At 42.0% G+C, this 20,927-nt stretch overlaps 1 protein-coding gene across 1 annotated transcript; it reads left to right on the forward strand.

Annotated features, from left to right (window-relative positions):
- Window positions 1-696: 696 nt before the first annotated feature.
- LOC110913311 (serine/threonine-protein kinase STY13) lies at window positions 697-5,665 on the forward strand. The gene is made up of 6 exons (XM_022158152.2): window positions 697-1,073; window positions 2,543-2,664; window positions 3,074-3,270; window positions 4,004-4,178; window positions 4,764-4,898; window positions 5,302-5,665. The coding sequence occupies exons 1-6, from the start codon at window positions 761-763 to the stop codon at window positions 5,506-5,508; spliced, it is 1,149 nt and encodes a 382-aa protein (XP_022013844.1). The 5' UTR covers window positions 697-760; the 3' UTR covers window positions 5,509-5,665.
- The last annotated feature ends 15,262 nt before the right edge of the window (window positions 5,666-20,927 follow it).

A 20,927-nucleotide genomic window follows, 5' to 3' on the forward strand; every position in this document is an offset into this window, starting at 1 on the left:
TCTGACACCACCCTACTTTTCTAACGCGTGCTAACGTGACGTCCAGGTCTTACATAACACCCCTCTTTCAAGTCTCCAATCAGTATAGTCTAATTATATAAGATAAATACAAAATATGAAGGCCATGTTTGGCTAAGCTTTTTGAAATAACTTATTGACTTATTGGCTTTTTAGAAAAGTCAGTATGGAGTCAATAAGTTATTTCAAAAAGCTTAGCGAAACATGCCCGAAATCCAATACAGAATAAAGATACCCTTATCCATCTTTTTGTTACATACAAATTAGCCCTCTATCTTTTGATTTCTCAATCTTTTTATTTATGGTGGGTGGGTGATGAGTGTATAAAGATGGTATATGTAAATTGAAATGTGGGTGTGAGAGAGACGCCATTAAAAAGAGAGTAAAATGCACGGATAGTCCCTGTGGTTTTATAAATTTTGTAGAAAAATGGGAGAAAATACGTGGAGAGGAGAATAAACCACACCGTTGACTAGCAACAACGCCGATTTTTGACACCCACATCGTTTGCTCTAAGAAAAGGGCTAAACCATCAAACATCTTTTCACAAAGGGACTAAGAATACAAACTCAAAACTTACAAAAGAACAAAATATAATAATCAACCTATAGTCAAAGGACCATTTTGTAACTTCACATAACACAATATAACTCGTATAAAGACCCTCTTAACTCGCCCCTAAAATCTTTTACCAATCCTGCAACCCATTAATATCACTTGCCGGAAAACCCCACCGGAAAACATGAACGAGAACAAAAACAACACCAACGACAATGGCGGATTCGTAAGAGCAGATCAAATTGATCTCAAATCCTTAGACGAACAGCTCGAACGACACCTCAGTCGAGCATGGACCATGGAAAAAAACAAGAAAAAACAACCGGAGTTCGAAGACTCTGCCACCGCCGCCGCCGTTACTCCGCCGTCTAATACCACCAGGAACGAGCGGCAGGAATGGGAAATCGACCCCTCTAAGCTCTTGATCAAAGGTGTTCTTGCACGTGGCACTTTCGGCACCGTACACCGTGGCGTCTACGACGGCATCGACGTCGCCGGTCAGTTCACCGGAACCCTAGTTTTTTTAATTTCACATTTTTTTAATTTTTTATGATTTTGCATTAATTTATAATAAAAATGTTTTTTTTTTTTTTGAGTTTAAGTATGTTAAATGTTAAATAGGGGTTGCTAATTATTTACAAATTTCACATTTCCATTTTTTTTATTTTTACATTAATTTACAAAATTTGTTTTTTTGTTACTTAAATTTGTTTAATAATATACAAATTTCATATTTTCATTTTGTTATAATTTTACATTAATTTCTTTTTTTTTTTAAATTTACTCATTTTTTTTTGTTTAAGTGTGTTAAATTGGGGTTGCTGATAAATTAAAAAAGTTTTTTTTTTTTTAATTGGTGGTGGTGTGTAATTGTAAAAGTGAAAATGTTGAACATGTATTCCGTGACCTACACAAGGTTTTCAACATTTCTACAGGTGATTACTGTGAATTGGATTGATGATGTTGTCTTTCTGACTTTCATCATGTGATCCAACTTGTTTCATATAATATTATATTATATAATATTAATACCAATAATAATATTTAAATTTGCTTGTATATTGTATGATTTTTTGCCTACAAACTAGGATCTCAGCCTCAACCTTACTAAGTTTATTTTATTAGTGTTATTATTATTAGGCAAATTGGATTATAAAAATATAAACTATATCGCGTTGGCAGATAATAATCCATACCGACAATTTGACCACATGCACTCTTAACTTTCAATTTCGTCGCCGGCGATAACCCCATTCGAATGGAGAAAATCTTCGCCGGCCCTTATAAACAATTGACTTTTTTTTTTTAATCTTAATAAAAAATTTGTAAATTGTTTTAAAACGACATAAATGGAAGAAATTAAGGGCAAACGGAGATGCATCTCTGTTAGAGTGGAATTGGCAACGAAAGTGAAAGTTAGGAGTGTTAATGGTTAGATTGGCAGTATGGATTATTATCGGCCAATGGATCATAGTTTGGATTATTAAAATTCAGTTTGATGTATTGTTATCATTATTTATTAAATTTATCTGACGCCCCGCTTGTGGTATATGCACATATTATGTATATGTGTGGGCGCTCGGGGGGGGGGGGGGCAAAAGTGAAAGTGCACTAATTTTAACATTATTTTACTAATTTCGTGAAAATAATGTTAAAAGAGGGGATGGTTAATCATGCATCATGTGGTGGCATTGATAGCCGAAAGATAAGGGGGTACATGCACTAATCGGCGTTTGTCTCAATTGCTAAGTGTTATGTGCCTTATGTCCAAGGCTTGATGCAAAACTACTATCGAGCCGAGGGTCTCACTGGAAGCAGCCTCTCTATTCCTTCGGGGTAGGGGTAAGGCTGTCTACATCTTACCCTCCTCAGACCCTATCTTAGCTTTGCTATTGGTGGGATATACTGAGTATGATGATGATGATGATTTATTAAATTAATCTGATGGCATTTTTGTAATGTTAAGTGAAATTGCTGGATTGGGGAGAAGAGGGTCACAGGACAGAAGCAGAAATACAATCTTTAAGGGCAGCATTTACACAAGAAGTGGCTGTTTGGCATAAGCTTGATCATCCTAATGTCACAAAGGTCATATCTTTAACATATTACTAATTTCGCCCTTTATGTATAATCCGAACGTCGTAATCATAATTAGTTTTGCCACTTCAGTAATAAGATATGAAAGAAGCATATGATCTTTTTTCCTTTAGTAATCACGACTATACTAATTATATACTATATATCGGCACTATCATTTATTGTTTTGTTCAGTTACGGTTTATAGGTCGAAGGGTATTGCGTAGTCATGGTTTAACTCTGCATGTAAACCCGAACACGTGTTATCTTTTCATGTACTTCCACCGTCTCATTAACGTCACACCCCTTTCCTTTCAACACGTCTTCTATTAAGGTTGCACATATAGGTTACAACATACGTGTTTTTTTTTTTTTTTGAAATTTAATTAAAGTGAGTATTGCGCGCCATATTGCAATGCAGTTCATAGGTGCAACAATGGGTTCTGCGGAGCTAAATATACAAACCGATAATGGTCAAATCAGTATGCCAAGTAACATATGCTGTGTTGTTGTGGAGTATCTTCCTGGGGGTGCGTTGAAGAATTATCTTATAAAAAACCGAAGAAAAAAGCTGGCTTTCAAAGTGGTCGTTCAAATGGCACTTGATCTTGCAAGAGGGTATACTTCCTTTCTTGACAATAGTTGACTTAAAGGTCAAACAAACTACAATCAAATTTAAGTTTAGATCCGGAAACGATTACAACACCAAAGTTTCCGGATTTTAAATATATTACTATTGTGCTTAATGTAGTTATTAAAATTTAGAGTAAAATACCATTTTTGCCCTTGAGATTTGGCCACTTTTGCGACTTTCGTCCAAAGGTTTGTTTTTCCGCATCTGGATCCAAAAGGTTTGAAATCTTGCCATTTTCATCCAACTCGTTAACTCCATCCATTTATTCTGCGTTAAATGAGGGGCATTTCCGTCTTTTTAGACATTTTTTTATTAAAATAAAAACACTATAAGAAATAAAAATCCACCTCTGCTGACTTTCTCCCCACCCAAACTCTTTAATCATCACAAAAAATGTCTAAACAGATGAAAATACCCCTGACTTAATGTTAAAAATGGATGGAGTTAACGAGTTGGATGAAAATGGCAAGATTTCAAACCTTTTGGATCCAGATGCGGAAAAACAAACCTTTGGACGAAAGTCGCAAAAGTGACCAAACCTCAGGGACGAAAATGGCATTTTACTCTTGACATTTATGTAGTTAACTAAAGAAGCTATGGCAATTTAGATGTTGAAAATACGCCTGTTTGACTTAAAGATGTCGAAATGCGTTTCATTTTCTCGATTTTCCTTCGGATTGCTTACAAAGTTTTTGCATTAAATTTACTATTTACTAGATTAAGCTACCTGCACTCTGAAAAGATTGTTCACCGAGATGTGAAAACTGAAAATATGTTATTGGACAAAAGTCGAACGGTTAAAATAGCTGATTTTGGAGTTGCTCGTGTTGAAGCCTCAAACCCTAATGACATGACGGGTGAAACCGGGACTCTTGGTTATATGGCTCCTGAGGTATGTCCTTAGTCATCATTGTCATATCTAAGCAAGTTTGTAGTGTTATATGTTATTTTAAACTAGTTTTTTTTTTTTTGACGTCGCGCGTTGCGGCGAAACCGAGCAAATGATAATATAAAACAAACGTGATTTGAAAATAAAGCATGTTGTTTAGAAAACCAAACCATTAGAACGGTTTCGTTTATCATCGTACTGTTTTATGATGCCAAATAAATACTTTATTTTGATTACAAATTCGTTTTTAACAAAACTTATAATGGAATGTCGAGGAAAAAAAATCAAGCACAACTACGTACTTAAGTTTTTAAAAAAAATTATAAACGTAAATTATTAAAGAAGTATCAAATTAATCGATAAACTAATATTATGTTCTAAAAAAATGAAAAAAAAAAAGAATTATTAAAAAATAGTAAAGGAAAAAATAGAAATAGGTTATTAAAAGTAAATATAATATAATAATAAAGTATTATAATATATTAAATAAAAGAATTATAAAAAGGTATATATTATTATAAAAATAAAGTTACTATTCATCATACGTCATTAACAATATGTATATAATGGATTCTTTTTTTTTTGCAGGTTCTTAATGGTAACGCGTACAATAGGAAATGTGATGTTTATAGTTTTGGCATATGTTTATGGGAAATATATTGTTGTGATATGCCGTATCCCGACCTTAGTTTCTCAGAAGTTACTTCAGCTGTCGTTCGCCAGGTATAACCCTAATTCGAGATTTATAGTTGCATGTTTGTTCATTGCAAGATTCTCTTATTTATCAACAAATATTGATTAGTCCTACAAGATTCGCTTATTTTATCGTTGTCTAGACATTTGATAATCAGTCGAACGTTTTCGGAATACTTGATTACACTAATGGGAAAATTGCATCTAAGCAAAGTGTACATTTAGTTAATTTCAATATTATGAAACTTACTTTGGAAACCGTTTTATTATATATCAAAACACATTCAGTGGATAAGCAGTTTTAATAAGCAGCCCCCCCCCCCCCCCCCTAAATTAGGTTTCGACTGTATCTACATTCCTTTTGCGTTAAATTCGTTTATATTAAAGGTTATTTTAGACATTGTATGAGTCTAAAAGTCGTAAAAACATGCAGAATCTGAGGCCCGAAATACCAAGATGCTGCCCGAGTTCTCTTGCCAATGTGATGAAACGATGTTGGGATGCGAACCCTGACAAACGGCCTGGAATGGAAGAAGTTGTGACAATGTTGGAGGCCATTGACACATCCAAAGGTGGCGGAATGATCCCGGGTGATCAACCACAAGGTTGTCTGTGTTTCCGTAAGCATCGTGGCCCATAAAACTTCTAGAATTCGACCCGTTTTTGGTAAGATAAATTTAACAAAATTACTAGAAACTGGGTATTCCTAAAATTGGGAATATATATATCAGATGTTGTGCCTTTGAGGATGTGCTACATATTGCTTTCTTTGGATTATGTAAAGGTTTTTTTTTTTTTTTTTTTTTTTTTCTATTTAAAATAGTATTACTTTTTATGGAGTTCCCATTTTATTTAGAAGAATCATGTTTGGTTCGTAAATATGTTAAAATAGTTAAAAAGCGGTGGTGGTATCGGGTTTGTGGTGTCGGCGGAGTCAACGGCTGTTGTGGCAACGTCGAGGGTGGTGGCGGCGATGTTGATGGTAGTGACGGGCCGAGAGATTCCAATTCTTTTGGTTGAGTTTCTTTACTATTTGAAAGATTTTAACTCCTTTTACTTGAAATAATTTAAAAGAATGTTTTTATTAGTTCATAATTTAGTTTAAACTAGTGGTATACTCCCGTGCGTTGTGGCGGACACTCGGTTTAGTACGCGTGGGAAATTCGGTTGAAATCGATTCTGTTCGTTATGGTGGCGGAAACTGACGGAAACTGGTTTATTACATCGGGAAATTCAATTGAAATCGAATAGGTTCATTATGGTATTGAGTTCATTACGGTGGCGGAAACTGGTTTATTATATGCGGGAAATTCAGTTGAAATCGATTAGGTTCATTATATAGTATTGATTACGGTATTAAGTATTATAATTTATAGAACTATAGAAAATAACACGCAAATTATTAACTTTCTTTATAAAAAGTTCATGTTTTAATGTACAAATTTTCTAGCATCTCACATAATTACCATTTTTAATTTAAAATAACAATCATATATTAATTTATAAAACTTACATAATGTGTAACACTACAAACATGTACAAACAACCAAAGAAAAGGTACAACTAAAAATAGCATAAACCACAATTAAAGCCACACTTACAACACCACATTGCGCTAACATGTTGCAAATTTATATATTATAAATTATAAATATAAATATAAATTTGTTTAGTCAATTATTAATTAGGTTTCATATTTTAATAGATATAATTATTAGAAGATCATAGAAACAGAAAATTGCTTTGAAGATAACTGGATTTTACTTCTTAGAAACCATATGATCTAGTTCTTTTAGATCAATTTTTTAAATGTAAATTTATATAATATCAATTTGTAACATTTGTAAGTATGAAGGATTCTACCTATATGTTTACTGAGTTGTACTTATATTTGGGTTCTTTTATGTTTAATTTCTTTTACTTTCAACCATAAATGACTTTTAATCACATACAACCCTACTTAGCTTTGCTATTGAAGAGATTTACTAAGTATGATGATGATGACTCCAATTTGTAGGCGTAAATTGTGTGTGCTTCAACGTTTCTTTCTAAGTTTTGCGAGTTAACACGACGCAACGTGCGCGTGTGGTTTGACGTTTTTATGTTGTCTATTTTTTCCTGTTTGACAAGTTATTCATAACGTGCGGGTCTGAAGGGGTATGGTCCCAAAAAGTCGCGCAAACCTCATAACAGGTTGCACGTGAGACCATACTCCTTAGCATAACAACTTGATAATAACAAACCTCGCGCGGCTCACATCACATCGTGACTTATCCCCGCGCGAGGAAGAGCACATAATAAACTCAGATAGCAACACTTAGCATAAAAACAACGGCATAAGTGAGCACACTAGCCCCGCGCGGGTTAGTTGCCATCAAACAAAATCCTCTCCATAGGAAGACGCGCTGTTACCTACAGAGGTACACAGGGTACAAGTGGCAGTAAAAAGAACCAATGAGCGTCCAGCAGGCTCTGTTCAATCGTGCGCCACGATCTTCTGACGATAAGTACACAAGGACGCCTACATGGCACCAATCAAGAGACGGGGACAACTGTCCCACGATCTCCACTTGTCTGCTGATGACAGAAGGGACAACAAGGCCGACAACAATGACACGTGGCTCCAATCAAGGTGCGCCAGCACCGACGAGCATCTAGAAGCCACTAAGCAGTCGAGGCCAGCGAGGCAAAGAGCATATTCGTTGTTGTCCGTTTCTGGCCCAAGGCCCATCAGCCCACAACCTCTTACACCTCTCCGGCTATAAATAGAGACCTTCATTCCTCAGGTTATTCATTCTATTCTCTCGGCTCTTACTCTTAACTACTTAATTACTCTCAAAGCAGTCGCTTATTCTCACGCCGGAGCCCGGTTAAGAGGGAAACCCCCACATTCCCCTCTTAACGAGTAACGGTGTTCTGTTTTGCAGGTTGATTAACCAGTCGGAGCTCAAATACCTAAAAGAAGATTAACCACTATGATAGGAACATAAACCCCTCTAATTAGTACCTTAATTAGATCACTGTTTCTTCATTGGCGCCCACCGATTTTTTCTATAACCACCCTCATCTTCTTTATTTGAGCCTTTGACATCTTTTCATCCTTCGACTATGACTGGTCAAGGAATCTTCCCAGAGTTCGGCTTCGGAGCCAACTCTAACACGGCCTTGGGTGAAGGAGTCCAAAACCTCCAAGCCCAAGTCGAAGAAATAGGTGAAGTCGAGATCACCAACACGGGGGGTCAGCGCGGGAGCGTTACCCGTATCACACAAGTGGTCACCCCAGGAAACGGAGAGGGACCATCGAACACAGCGCCACCTCAAAATGTATCTGCATTACTTGGCTTACCAGAGGGCGAAACCCCAGCCTCGTGGTATGCCAAGAACATCGCCACTATCAATGCAGCATACCAATCGCTCATCGCGCAGCAAGCAGTTTTGACGGCAGAACCGTCCTTGGTCACCCCTCCGAGTCAGGGGGTGCGCCAAATGCCACCACCGGCCAATATACAAGGCAGAACCAACAGGCGTCCCCCTACAAGGCGTTTAAGCGTACAAGACACGCGCGATACAAGAGGGGAAACGGATAGTTACTATGAGTATCCGTCGAACCTTCAACGAGGCCCTGTGCACAGCCGGCTCACGCCGCGCAACATGAACAACGAATGGGAAGAAACCGACCCATATGATCCTACATGGGAAGGTGATGAAGAATCATCGGTCTTTAATCGTTTACCAAAGAACCATGAGTACTATAAGCCAAGACAACACATTGGCTATACAGAAGAAGCTGAACGAGATTTCCGCCTGGCATACAGACCAGCGGAAGCTGCGGAACACTCCAAGTTTATCCCGAAAATCGCACTCGCACCACTCTCACGAGAGAAGCTACCCCCAACCGTTGGGAAATTCAATGGGTTGACTGACCCAGACGACCACGTCAGAACATTCACGAGTGTGGGCTGCATGGGAGGTTGGAACATGCCCATGTGGTGCCACCTGTTCATTCAAACTCTTACCGGAGCGGCTCGCGCCTGGTTTGACAGCCTTCCGCCCGGAAAGATTAAGTCATGGACAGACTTCAAGACACAATTCTTAAGCTATTTTAGCCAACAACGTCGCTATCAGCGTGATACGGCGGAAGTAGAAGATATATGGCGAAGGGACGGTGAAGGTCTGGAGGACTTCATCACGCGTTTCAACAAAGAATGTTTGGAGATTGGCGGCGTCAGTGAGCAACTCATGCGCTGCCACTTCAAGAAGGCTATACGCTGTGATAGCCTCATTAGAACCATCACAGGCAAAGATGGGATGCCAAAAGAGTGGGATAAACTGATGGAAGCAGCGAAGATCGTCGCGCAAACCGAGGAATCCCTTGCTGGTGGAAAGGGTTATTACTCCGAAGATCGATTCTCAAGAGCAAACGAGAGGCCGCGCGACAACAATAACAAGCGCAACAAGTACAAGAGTCATGACTGGAAGTCTGAGAGACCCAGAGGCCGCGACGACAGGCCACGTTACAGGGAAGATGCGCGAGAAACGATTGACCGAATCGGTTACAAGAAAGCGGTCAGAGACGAGAATCGTGACAAACACTGGACTCCGCTCACAAAAACTCCAAAGGAGGTATTGATGACGGAGAATGTCGATTTCAAGGCGCCAAGGCCAATGACAAACAAGAAAGGGCAAGACCCTAACTTGTACTGCGATTTTCACAAAGATTCAGGGCACCTAACAGACGACTGTTACAGCTTGCGCCAAGAAATCGAAAGAGCGCTCAAAAACGGCAAACTAAGCCATTTAGTGAAGAATGTGCGCAAGGACACCCGTCAGCTCCAACGTCACGATGAAGGTAGCCACAAAAAGGTGAGACGGCTAGAGACTCACATGGTCAACGGACCAAGATACACCGCGAGAGAAAAAGGCAAACGGCCCTACGAGCCTTCTTGGCAAGAACAGCAAGTCATATTTCCAGTAGTGCGCGGCGGTCCTCGCGCCACACGACCTGTCGTCATTACTGGTATAATTGGTCACTATGAAACAGAATACATCTTCATCGACCCAGGAAGCACAGCCGACATCATCTACGAACAATGTTTCAATCAGCTGGATGAAGAGGATAAAGCGCGACTCGAACCTGTCGATTATCCTTTGTCTGGATTTTGCAACGAAATGGTTTTTCCTCTCGGACAGATCAGTTTCCCTGTCACGCTCTCTGACGGGAAACATTCAAGAACAACAAATGTGAACTTTATGGTAATGCCAGTGAAATCGAGGCATGATGTGCTTCTTGGGAGGGAAACACAAGGCGAGCTAAACATGGTGACGTCAACGCCTCATTCTGCAATAGGTTTCCCAACCAAAACAGGAGTAGCAATCATATACGCCAAGAAGGAAGTAATGTCAACTGACGAGCTGCGCCCAACAAAAGCGGCAAAGGTCTCTACGACTGAGCCGGAGAAATGGGTTTTAAACCGAAAATACCCCGAGCAAACCGTGACAATTGGCCACGCCATTTCGTCAGACATCAGAACACGTCTAAAGCAACTGCTGTTTCGAAACATGGATATATTTGCCTGGACGCCGGCAGACATGACCGGTGTCCCGCGCAACATCACCGAGCATTGCTTAAACACGTACCCATCTGTCGAGCCAAAGGTCCAAAGAAGGCGCAGCCTAGGGGCAGACAAGACAAAAGCAATGAACGAGCAGGTATGCGAGCTGCTTAAAGCCGGGATCTTGCGAGAAGTAAGATACCAGAGTTGGGTGGCGAACCCTGTGATGGTCGAGAAATCAAATGGCGGATGGCGCATGTGCGTAGACTACACTGATCTCAACAAGGCGTGCCCAAAGGATTGCTATTCCTTGCCTGAGATCGATAAAAAAATTGATTCTCTCGCGCCATACCGATGGAAGTGCTTTCTGGATTGCTATAAAGGATACCATCAAGTGCAGATGAAACTAGAAGATGAAGACAAGACAGCATTCAGAACAGACCTTGGAATCTTCTGCTACACAAAGATGCCTTTTGGTCTGAAGAACGCAGGCGCGACTTATCAACGCTTGATGGACAAAACCTTCGCAGGTGACATCGGAAAGCACATTGAGGTTTATATCGACGATCTAGTGGTGAAAAGTCCCGAGGAGGACCAAATGTTAAAAGACATCGAAAAAACGTTCAACTCATTGCGCAGCGTAAATATGAAGCTAAATCCAGCCAAGTGTTCCTTTGGCATGGAAGAAGGGAAGTTTCTGGGCTTCATTGTCACAAACGGCGGTTTCAAGGTGAATCCAGAGAAGGTACAAGCTATAGAACGAATGCCCTCACCAAGAAACATCAAGGAAATGCAACGACTAGCCGGCCGGCTGGCCGCGCTAAATCGTTTTCTCTCCAATCACGCCGCAAAATCGTATCCCTTCATTAGCACGTTGCGCAATTGTGTAAAGAAGCAAGAGTTCAAATGGACCCCGGAAGCCGAAACAGCTTTTCAACAAATGAAAGCGTGTCTGATCGAACTCCCTACGCTGACGGCACCGTTTGAAAAAGAGCCCCTTGTGCTGTACTTGTCCTCCTCGGATAAGGCAGTAGGGTCAGTATTGTTGGTAGACAGGAATGGCGTGCAAACCCCGATCTATTACGTCAGCAGGGTACTCACAGACCCAGAAACAAGATATTCCACAATGGAAAAGCTGGTTCTTGCGCTACTACACGCCTCCCGAAGATTGCGCCGATACTTCACAGGCCATGTGATAACTGTGCTTACCAACTTCCACATTGGCACTATACTTCAGAAGCCTGAGACATCAGGCAGGTTGGCAAAATGGGCCATTGAACTGGGCGGCCATAACATCTTGTATAGGCCGCGCCCAGCCATTAAGGGGCAGGTCCTCGCCGACTTCATCACAGAAGTGCCGGCAGATAAAATCAAGGAATGCGAGATGATAGAGACTCCCAAGGAAAACACAACAGAGGAGACTTGGATGCTTTACACCGACGGGGCATCAAATGAAGATGGCGCGGGAGCAGGTTTGCGCTTAGTAAGCCCCGAGAATCACGAGTTTACTTACGCCATTAGGTTGGATTTCAAAAATACCAACAACGAGGCTGAGTACGAAGCGTTCCTGGCAGGCTTACGCCTCGCCATCAAGATGGGAGCAAAAAACTTGCGCGCACATGTAGACTCACTCCTGATCGCAAGTCAAGTAAACGGCATATACGACGCGAAAGGAGAAGTCATGGCCTTGTATCTGGAACAAGCGAAGGAATTGCTACAGCAATTCAAATCCCACAAAGTTATACACATTAATCGCTCAGAAAACAAGCCTGCTGATGCTTTGAGCAAGCTTGCCTCGACTTCCTTTCAACATCTCGCCAAGGATGTAAGGATAGAGGTACTCAAGAACCCATCGGTTTTACTGCGCCAAGTTAACGTAATCGAAACAGGGCAGACATCGTGGATGACCCCCATCATCCAATACTTGCAAGAGGGGGTGCTTCCCGCGAACAAAGCGGAAGCAAGAAAGATTCAAAACAAAGCCCTACAGTACGAAATGAACAGCGGTATCTTATACCGAAAATCCTTCCTGGGACCACTACTGCGCTGTGTCGACCCTCAGGACGCGAATTATTTGATAAGGGAAATCCACGAAGGGATTTGCGGCATCCACTCCGGACCAAGGATGGTTGTCGCGAAGATCATGAGCGCCGGTTACTACTGGCCTGGTATGCATGTTGACGCAATGAAGGAGATCCGCAAGTGTGACTCTTGCCAGAGGCACTCTCCAAAAACGCTGCGTCCTAAAAACGATCTTATCCCCGTATCCACCGCGTGGCCCTTTCAGCAATGGGGAATTGACATGGTGGGACCCTTCCCGGATGCTCCCGGCGCCGTAAAGTTCATCATAGTAGCTGTCGACTACTTCACAAAGTGGGTAGAAGCCAAAGCCCTTGCATCCACCACAGCTATGATTGTGCGCAAATTCATATGGGAGCACATCATATGCAGATTTGGCCTCCCGCTCAAGATTGTGACAGACAATGGCACCAACTTTGCTTCGGACGATCTTAAGAACTGGATGAAGGAGATGAACATTGAACACACTTTCACCTCCGTTGCGCACCCACAAGGCAACGGACAAGTGGAAAGTGTGAACAAATGCATCGTCGAAGGGATAAAGGCCAGATTAGGAACAAGGCGGCGCGGATGGGTTGATGAGCTCCCAAGCATTTTATGGGCTCATCGGACCATGCCAAAGACGAGTACCGGCGAGACCCCTTTCAGCCTGGTCTATGGCTCAGAGGCGGTAATCCCGGCGGAGATTGGCCTACCCTCGCCACGAATGACAACGGTCAACACGGTTGACAATGAAGCGGAAAGGCGTCTAGACTTAGACTTGTTAGAAGAAAGACGCGAAATCGCAAGAATCAGAGAGGCCAAATACAAAACCCAGCTGGAAAGGTACTACAACACAAGGGTTCGCATTTGTACCTTCAATCCAGGGGAGTACGTCTTTCGCGACAACGAAGCATCAAATGCGGAACGCCCAGGGAAATTAGCACCTAAATGGGAAGGCCCATATCTGATTCATGAGGTCCTGGGCAAAGGGGCCTACAAATTGCGCACCCTAGATGGCCACATCTTACCAAGAACTTGGAATGCGCAACAATTGCGCAAATGCTATATGTAATCTTTTCGGCCTTACGCCATCTTTCAATTAACTACGCCGGCTACGAGCCACTGGCAAATATGTATCAAGGCCTAAGAGCCAACTTCTGACTTGAATGAAAACATACGACATGTTCTATTACATTTTTTTCGTTACAAATGCATGTTAAACTTTTGATTAGCGCGAAAACACTACAGCATTTCAAGACGGTTCAAACCACCTCCAAGGTCCTCCGCAAACAAAGCGCGAGACCGGACGATCACCTAAATACTTACAAAACGCTTCCATTTATTCGAGCTAATTTAGCATAAAGTTTTATAACAATGCAATAATTGCAACGGAAAAAACAAAATGTTTCATTAACAACTTGCGCAACCGCGCAGCATCATACATAAGATTTTCAAAGAAATTACAAAGGCACAAATGCCTATCCACCACCTACTCAACAAACTATCCTATTCTTCGCGACCATCATCACCATCATCTCCGTCGTCTTCACCATCATCATCATTGCCATCATCACCGTCGTCACCAGCGGGCTCTTCGTCAGACACCTCGACGGTAACTGGTGGATCGAGGATTGCCTTAAGACGCTGGCACCAGTCGTCTTTCTTTAACGATTCGACAACTAACTCCATGATAGGCAAGGAGAGGTTGTCATAGGAATTTTCAGCACTTGCCAGCGCAGCGTCGGCACGTTCTGTCACTGAGCAATGACTTGTGTCAAACTCTTGCCCAAGCATTTGCTCAACATGATCAGCACACTCCAGGTAGCCTCCTCGGTGACCCACCGCACGCGCCGCATCTGTCAGAGCCGCCACGGCGCGATCTAGCTCGTTCGCATTCAAGATAGAGTTGGCAACCTTCAACAAAAGATAAGCATTAAGGAAAAAACTCTTTAAATCAACTTAAGAAAAAAGCACAAAGCACTTACCAACACTACTCCACGAGTGCGCATCCACTCCGCTTCTGAGACAAGTGTATCGACGATACCTTGAGCCTCAGAGTAGTTGGTTTGAGCAACATTCAGCGCGGCAGTGCTCACAGCGCGCGCCTCCTCAGCATCGGCAGCCTTGACCTTCTCAGCCTCAAGGTCAATCTCCAAGGACTCGCATCTGTCGATTTGCTCATTCAAGCGACGTTTGAGTTCCGCTATCTCAACATCCTTGGCATGAAGATCCTTGTCCTTGTTAGACAATTGCACCTTGGCTTCAGTCAGCTCAACCTAAAAATTGACAAACGCCTTGAGAATTGACTTAGAGAAACTTCATAAACAAAAAGGAAGAGCGATAATCAGAAGAACTAAGCTCCATCTGCTGCTTGGCAGTTTTTTCACCCTGCGCTTCCTCCACCGCTGAGGTCAAGTCCGCAACTTTAGCCTCAAGACCAACGATCTTCTGTCGTAGAGCATAAGTACGCTCGTTGTCTTGGGCGCATATACGCTTGAACTCGGCCTTCTCCTTGGCCAGTTGCTCCTCAACATTGTGGAGTTTTTTCTGCAGCCCCTCGCGGCCCCACTCCTCCGCCTTCTTGTCGGCCTCAAACTTGGCTCTTTCTTCGTCGAACGCAGCTTTCGACTTCTCAAACTCCGCAATTCGCTTCAGCATACGCTCGCGATAAGCCTCCCAGTCGGCACGCTCCCGAACCATCGTTCGCCATTCGCGAACGATCTGGTGGTTGGCAGCACGGGCATTGGCCTCCCCAAGAATATAAGTACGATATAACATCTCATGGGGTTTTGCCCTTTGCCGATTGACCTCGCCAGGGGGGAAGGAATTCAAAAACCATTCACGCGAAGCGCCAAACTCAATAAATGTATCCTTCTGTTTTAAGCTCCAGGGGGCTTGATGGAGGACATCACCGCGCTCTTCTTCAGTATATGTCTTGTAGTAGATATCTCCAACGGTATCTTTCGCCCCTATCACGTTAGGGTTATAACCCCCGGCTCCACCGGAGCTCGCGCCGCTAGAAGAGTAGCGGCCAGACCCTTTCGAAGTGAGAACAGGACCGGTGCTGGTTGGCCTGGTGACCTCAGGACCTTGAGACTGCAAAGGCTGATCCATAGCCTTTTTCGCCGCTGCCTCCTTCTCCAAGGCCTGCTTCCTAGCCATCTCAGCTAGCCTCTCTTGCTCCGCCCTCCGCTTCCTATCCTCCTCCTTTTTCTTCCTCTCCTCCTCCTCCTCTTTTTTCTTCCTCTCCTCCTCCTCTCTTTTCTTTCTCTCCTCCTCTACCTTCTTCTCTTCTTCTTTCTTTCTCTTCTCCTCTTCTTTCTTACGCGCCTCCTCCACCTTTCGCTGCGCCTCAGTCGCCTTCGCGGCGTCCTGAGCCGCAGCGTCAGTGGACTTGACGGTTATCTTGGGCCTTTTTACTCCCGCCTCACTGAATGTAACCGCCTTTTCAGGGGTCTTCTTCTTGATCTCTGCAAAATAAGGCAAGTGTAAGCAAAGAAGTTTTTTAGAAAAGAAAAGAGAAGAAGAACATACCAGGAGAAAATTGATACAACGAGCGCAGCCTGCTCGTCTTCCCTATCGTAGGGATCACAACAGATTGAGGCGCGGAAGCCACACCAGTGGCAGCCTCGCTCCTACCCCTTTTCCGCCCAATAAGTTGAGCAGCAGCATCTTCCTCTTCCACCTCTTCATCCTCTGGGAAAGACGGAGTCGCGCCAGCTTCAGGGTTGCGAGAACCCGCGCTCCCGGAACTTTTCGACCCACCAGCACCAGCTTTTCCCTTAGCTACATGTGATAAACCTTCATATGAGTCACTGATGATCACATAATCATCCAAGTCACGTTGACGAAGGCGAAGAGTACCTTTGCCAGCAGCAGCTGTTGCGCGACTAGGGCCAGTGCCCTTGCTGGTCACCTCCGGCTCCGCTTTCTTCTTCTTCTTCACCGGTTTTTTCTTTTTTTCCTCTGGGTCAATCCCCAGGTCGCGCAACACACCTGCAAATATTTTAGACCAAGAGCTTAGCTCGCCGCTGGAAGATCCTACGGACTCCTCGCTGGAAAGATAGAAAGTTTCTTTCCCAGCGAGAGTCACAGAGCGCAATGGACGAGGTTTTGGATATTGCGCACCTTCAGTAGCAGTTGGCGGCGAAGCAAAGGCATCAGCAGCTGGAAACATGAAGTTTCCTTTAATCTGGTCATACCAGCTTTCTTCATCATCGCGCACTGGGCGAACGCCCATGGAGCCTCCAAAAGTAGAGAAGGCAGCTTGGTAAAGTTGCGCTTCTATAAACGGAGATACATAAGTAATAATCAAAGAAATCATACTTAGACAAAGAACAGAAAAACGACTAACCTTGATCGCCAAGCTTTAAAACGGGAGCTTCCCTACTGCTAGGTGACCACTGGTCACTCATCTTTGCTGCAACTAGAACATTTTCCCCAAACACCCGATTAGGGGTTGGGGTCAGCTGCTGGTACCACAAAGCCGTTTTTGGGATCGGCAGATCTTCCTTGGGTATGGCCTCAGTCCATTCCCTAAAGGTCATAGCGACCGGCACGACTTCTTCCCTGATGAAGAAGAACTTGGGTTTCCAGTCATGGAAACTCTTTGGTGGATTTAACAAGATCTTCTTCGCCGCACCTCGGCTTGCAAACGAAAAGAACCCCATCGTCCTTTGCAGTTGGTAGAATGAACGAAATTTGTCGACAAATGGCTCGATGCCATGTGACTGGCATAAGAACTCGAAGTGTCTCACCCTCACCATCCCAGGTGGACTCATCTGAGATATGTGGAACCTGTAGTAAGAAAGGATACTACCCAGAAAGTTGGTCGCCGGCAGCCGGAAATTACCCTGAAGAAAGAAATCTTCATAAAGGGTAATATAGCCGGGTGGGGCATCAGCCGCGGTCTGGCCCTGAGCCGGGTACCGGGCATCCCACTCTGGTGGGAACCTAAAACTTCGAACAATCTGTTCGAACAGACCTAGGTCCCATCTAAGGACTGGAACCGGTCCTTCCTCACTAGCAGGAACCTCTTGATGCTCTTCACTCATGTTTTTAAGATGATCTGGAAAAAAGGCTCGAAGAAGGTTTGAAGATTTGAAGAAATCTTGAAGAAAATGAAGAACACTTTGAAGATTCAAAGAGTTTTGAGAGGAAATTGGAGAAGAAACGTAGAGAAAGTGAATCTCTCACCCTTCTCTTCGGATATTTATACCCATCGCATTTAATGCGATGGGTAACCGTGCCGCACTAGCCGCAAGGGCAACCAACGAGAGGTTGCCACGTCGAGCGGAAAAGCAGGGACGACGGTTACCACGCGCGCGTGGCACCCACTCTCCTGACATGAAGTGCAACCGCCGCAGGCGGTATGATGACACCCGTGCCAGGGGTCAACTCAAACGTCGCCCTCAACGACTTATCTCACCAACCTGTCAGAAGTTCAAATTTCGAAGTTTACCGCCATAAAACGTGCAAGTAACTTCATGCAGAAGTCACAGGAGTCGCGCCAGATATACGTCAACTACTATAACCTCTCGCGTTTAAAAGGCCAAACAAGAAATCACTCGCCACCTGCCTAGTACCTGCGCATCGAAAACAACAGTTTTCTACATGCGCCTTACAAGTCAGGACCAAAAGGACAATTTCCCCTTCTCTTATTTTTATTAAGTCCAGAGCTCCAACCACTTGCGTTGCGCATGGTGCAGCACTGGACTGGGGGGACTTGAAGGGGTATGGTCCCAAAAAGTCGCGCAAACCTCATAACAGGTTGCACGTGAGACCATACTCCTTAGCATAACAACTTGATAATAACAAACCTCGCGCGGCTCACATCACATCGTGACTTATCCCCGCGCGAGGAAGAGCACATAATAAACTCAGATAGCAACACTTAGCATAAAAACAACGGCATAAGTGAGCACACTAGCCCCGCGCGGGTTAGTTGCCATCAAACAAAATCCTCTCCATAGGAAGACGCGCTGTTACCTACAGAGGTACACAGGGTACAAGTGGCAGTAAAAAGAACCAATGAGCGTCCAGCAGGCTCTGTTCAATCGTGCGCCACGATCTTCTGACGATAAGTACACAAGGACGCCTACATGGCACCAATCAAGAGACGGGGACAACTGTCCCACGATCTCCACTTGTCTGCTGATGACAGAAGGGACAACAAGGCCGACAACAATGACACGTGGCTCCAATCAAGGTGCGCCAGCACCGACGAGCATCTAGAAGCCACTAAGCAGTCGAGGCCAGCGAGGCAAAGAGCATATTCGTTGTTGTCCGTTTCTGGCCCAAGGCCCATCAGCCCACAACCTCTTACACCTCTCCGGCTATAAATAGAGACCTTCATTCCTCAGGTTATTCATTCTATTCTCTCGGCTCTTACTCTTAACTACTTAATTACTCTCAAAGCAGTCGCTTATTCTCACGCCGGAGCCCGGTTAAGAGGGAAACCCCCACATTCCCCTCTTAACGAGTAACGGTGTTCTGTTTTGCAGGTTGATTAACCAGTCGGAGCTCAAATACCTAAAAGAAGATTAACCACTATGATAGGAACATAAACCCCTCTAATTAGTACCTTAATTAGATCACTGTTTCTTCAGGGTCCTAGATGGACTTAGTTATTATTATTTTCTATATTTACGTTTTGGTCTAATTGCTTCGTATTAACACGTCACAAATTCAGTGTTGGTGGTCGCTCACGGTGGTGTGACATTGATACTATTTGACGCGGTTTTACGGCCCCGCCGCTACGAAGGGGTGCTAAATACTAGTTGTCTACAATATTGTTTTTCTTTTGAAATATTTTGAGTAATCATAAGTAAACTTTTCTTTTTTGTTTTTGTTAAGAAAGAAATACCCACAAATAATACAAAAGGTTTAAAAAACAAGGAATCCTATGGAAGGGTTATGATGAGGGTGTTTGAAAGGCTTCAATGCACGCTCCAAACATCTTATTGATTAAAATGGAACCATGATTATTAATTCGTGTATCTAGAAAGCTTGTAAAATGCTCATGACATATTGGGTCGAGAATAAAGTGGTGCATACACCACTTGTACTTGTAAAATCGAGTTGAGCATGAACCACGGTTATTCTCACTCAACTTACATGATTATTCGTTATGGATATGATGTTATACAATTATCTCAGAAAGTTATATGTATGACCAATGCCTTCCTCGTTGAATAGGTGTAAGAAAGTTATAGGGCTGGCTCAACAATTCTCGTGGCCTAAAGCGAACAATTAAATAAAAGCCTTTTTTACTACAAGTTTTTTTAGTGTAGCAATTTTTTGTTTTGTTTTGTTTTGACAATAGCACTTCTTAAAATAACATATCAATACAAAAAAAATATATATGTTATTTTCTATTTTTTTTCATTTAACATATCATTCCTATCTCAGTAGTAACTGTTAATACCTAAGTTAAATAATTTAAAGCACACTATTTCTTCCACACAATAATATAGTTCAAGATCAAAGTATACATCACATTAAATACGAGTTATATATATATATATATAGGGGAAGGTTCATTTGAGAAGAAAATTTTATTGAGAAGAAAAAGAATAAAAGGGTACAATTGTAAAACATTAAATAGTTTTTTTCACATCACATTTATTATTGTGTTTGACTAATTAATTAGTCATTAAGATTATAATCCTCCACACTAAATATTTTTGCCTACACACATCAAAAGTTATCCTACACATTTCGAAATTTATCTTACACATATTGAAATTTATCCTACACAACTCGTAATTTCTCCTACACGCCTCGTATTTATCCTACACAATAAATTAATTTTTATTTTTATTTTTTGTGAAAAATATATATCTTAAAAATCAGTTACAAATTTAATATAGTTAGTTATTAAATATGAAACTATCAATTAATGATGTATGTAAGTTTACTAATATACCCTTATAGTTACATTAAGTACAAATATTAAATGAAGTCTAATAAAGCATTCTTATTGGTTGAAATTTCTTCTTTTTTCTTCTTACAAAGAATTTATTCTCATTTGAACCCTCCACTATATACAGGGGAAGGTTCATTTGAGAAGAAAATTTTATTGAGAAGAAAAAGAATAAAAGGGTACAATTGTAAAACATTAAATAGTTTTTTTCACATCACATTTATTATTGTGTTTGACTAATTAATTAGTCATTAAGATTATAATCCTCCACACTAAATATTTTTGCCTACACACATCAAAAGTTATCCTACACATTTCGAAATTTATCCTACACATATTGAAATTTATCCTACACAACTCGTAATTTCTCCTACACGCCTCGTATTTATCCTACACAATAAATTAATTTTTATTTTTATTTTTTGTGAAAAATATATATCTTAAAAATAAGTTACAAATTTAATATAGTTAGTTATTAAATATGAAACTACCAATTAATGATGTATGTAAGTTTATTAATAT

Source organism: Helianthus annuus, chromosome 2, assembly GCF_002127325.2.
Source record: "Helianthus annuus cultivar XRQ/B chromosome 2, HanXRQr2.0-SUNRISE, whole genome shotgun sequence".
NCBI classification, from domain to species: Eukaryota; Viridiplantae; Streptophyta; class Magnoliopsida; order Asterales; family Asteraceae; genus Helianthus; species Helianthus annuus.

What these genes read in the sequence shown, in the direction of transcription:
- LOC110913311 (XM_022158152.2), top strand. Translation starts at nt 761, where the DNA reads ATGAACGAGAACAAAAACAACACCAACGACAATGGCGGATTCGTAAGA. An exon ending in CGACGGCATCGACGTCGCCG is followed by an intron (nt 1,074 to 2,542) that starts GTCAGTTCACCG and finishes TGTAATGTTAAG; the next exon opens with TGAAATTGCTGGATTGGGGA. An exon ending in GCACTTGATCTTGCAAGAGG is followed by an intron (nt 3,271 to 4,003) that starts GTATACTTCCTT and finishes ACTATTTACTAG; the next exon opens with ATTAAGCTACCTGCACTCTG.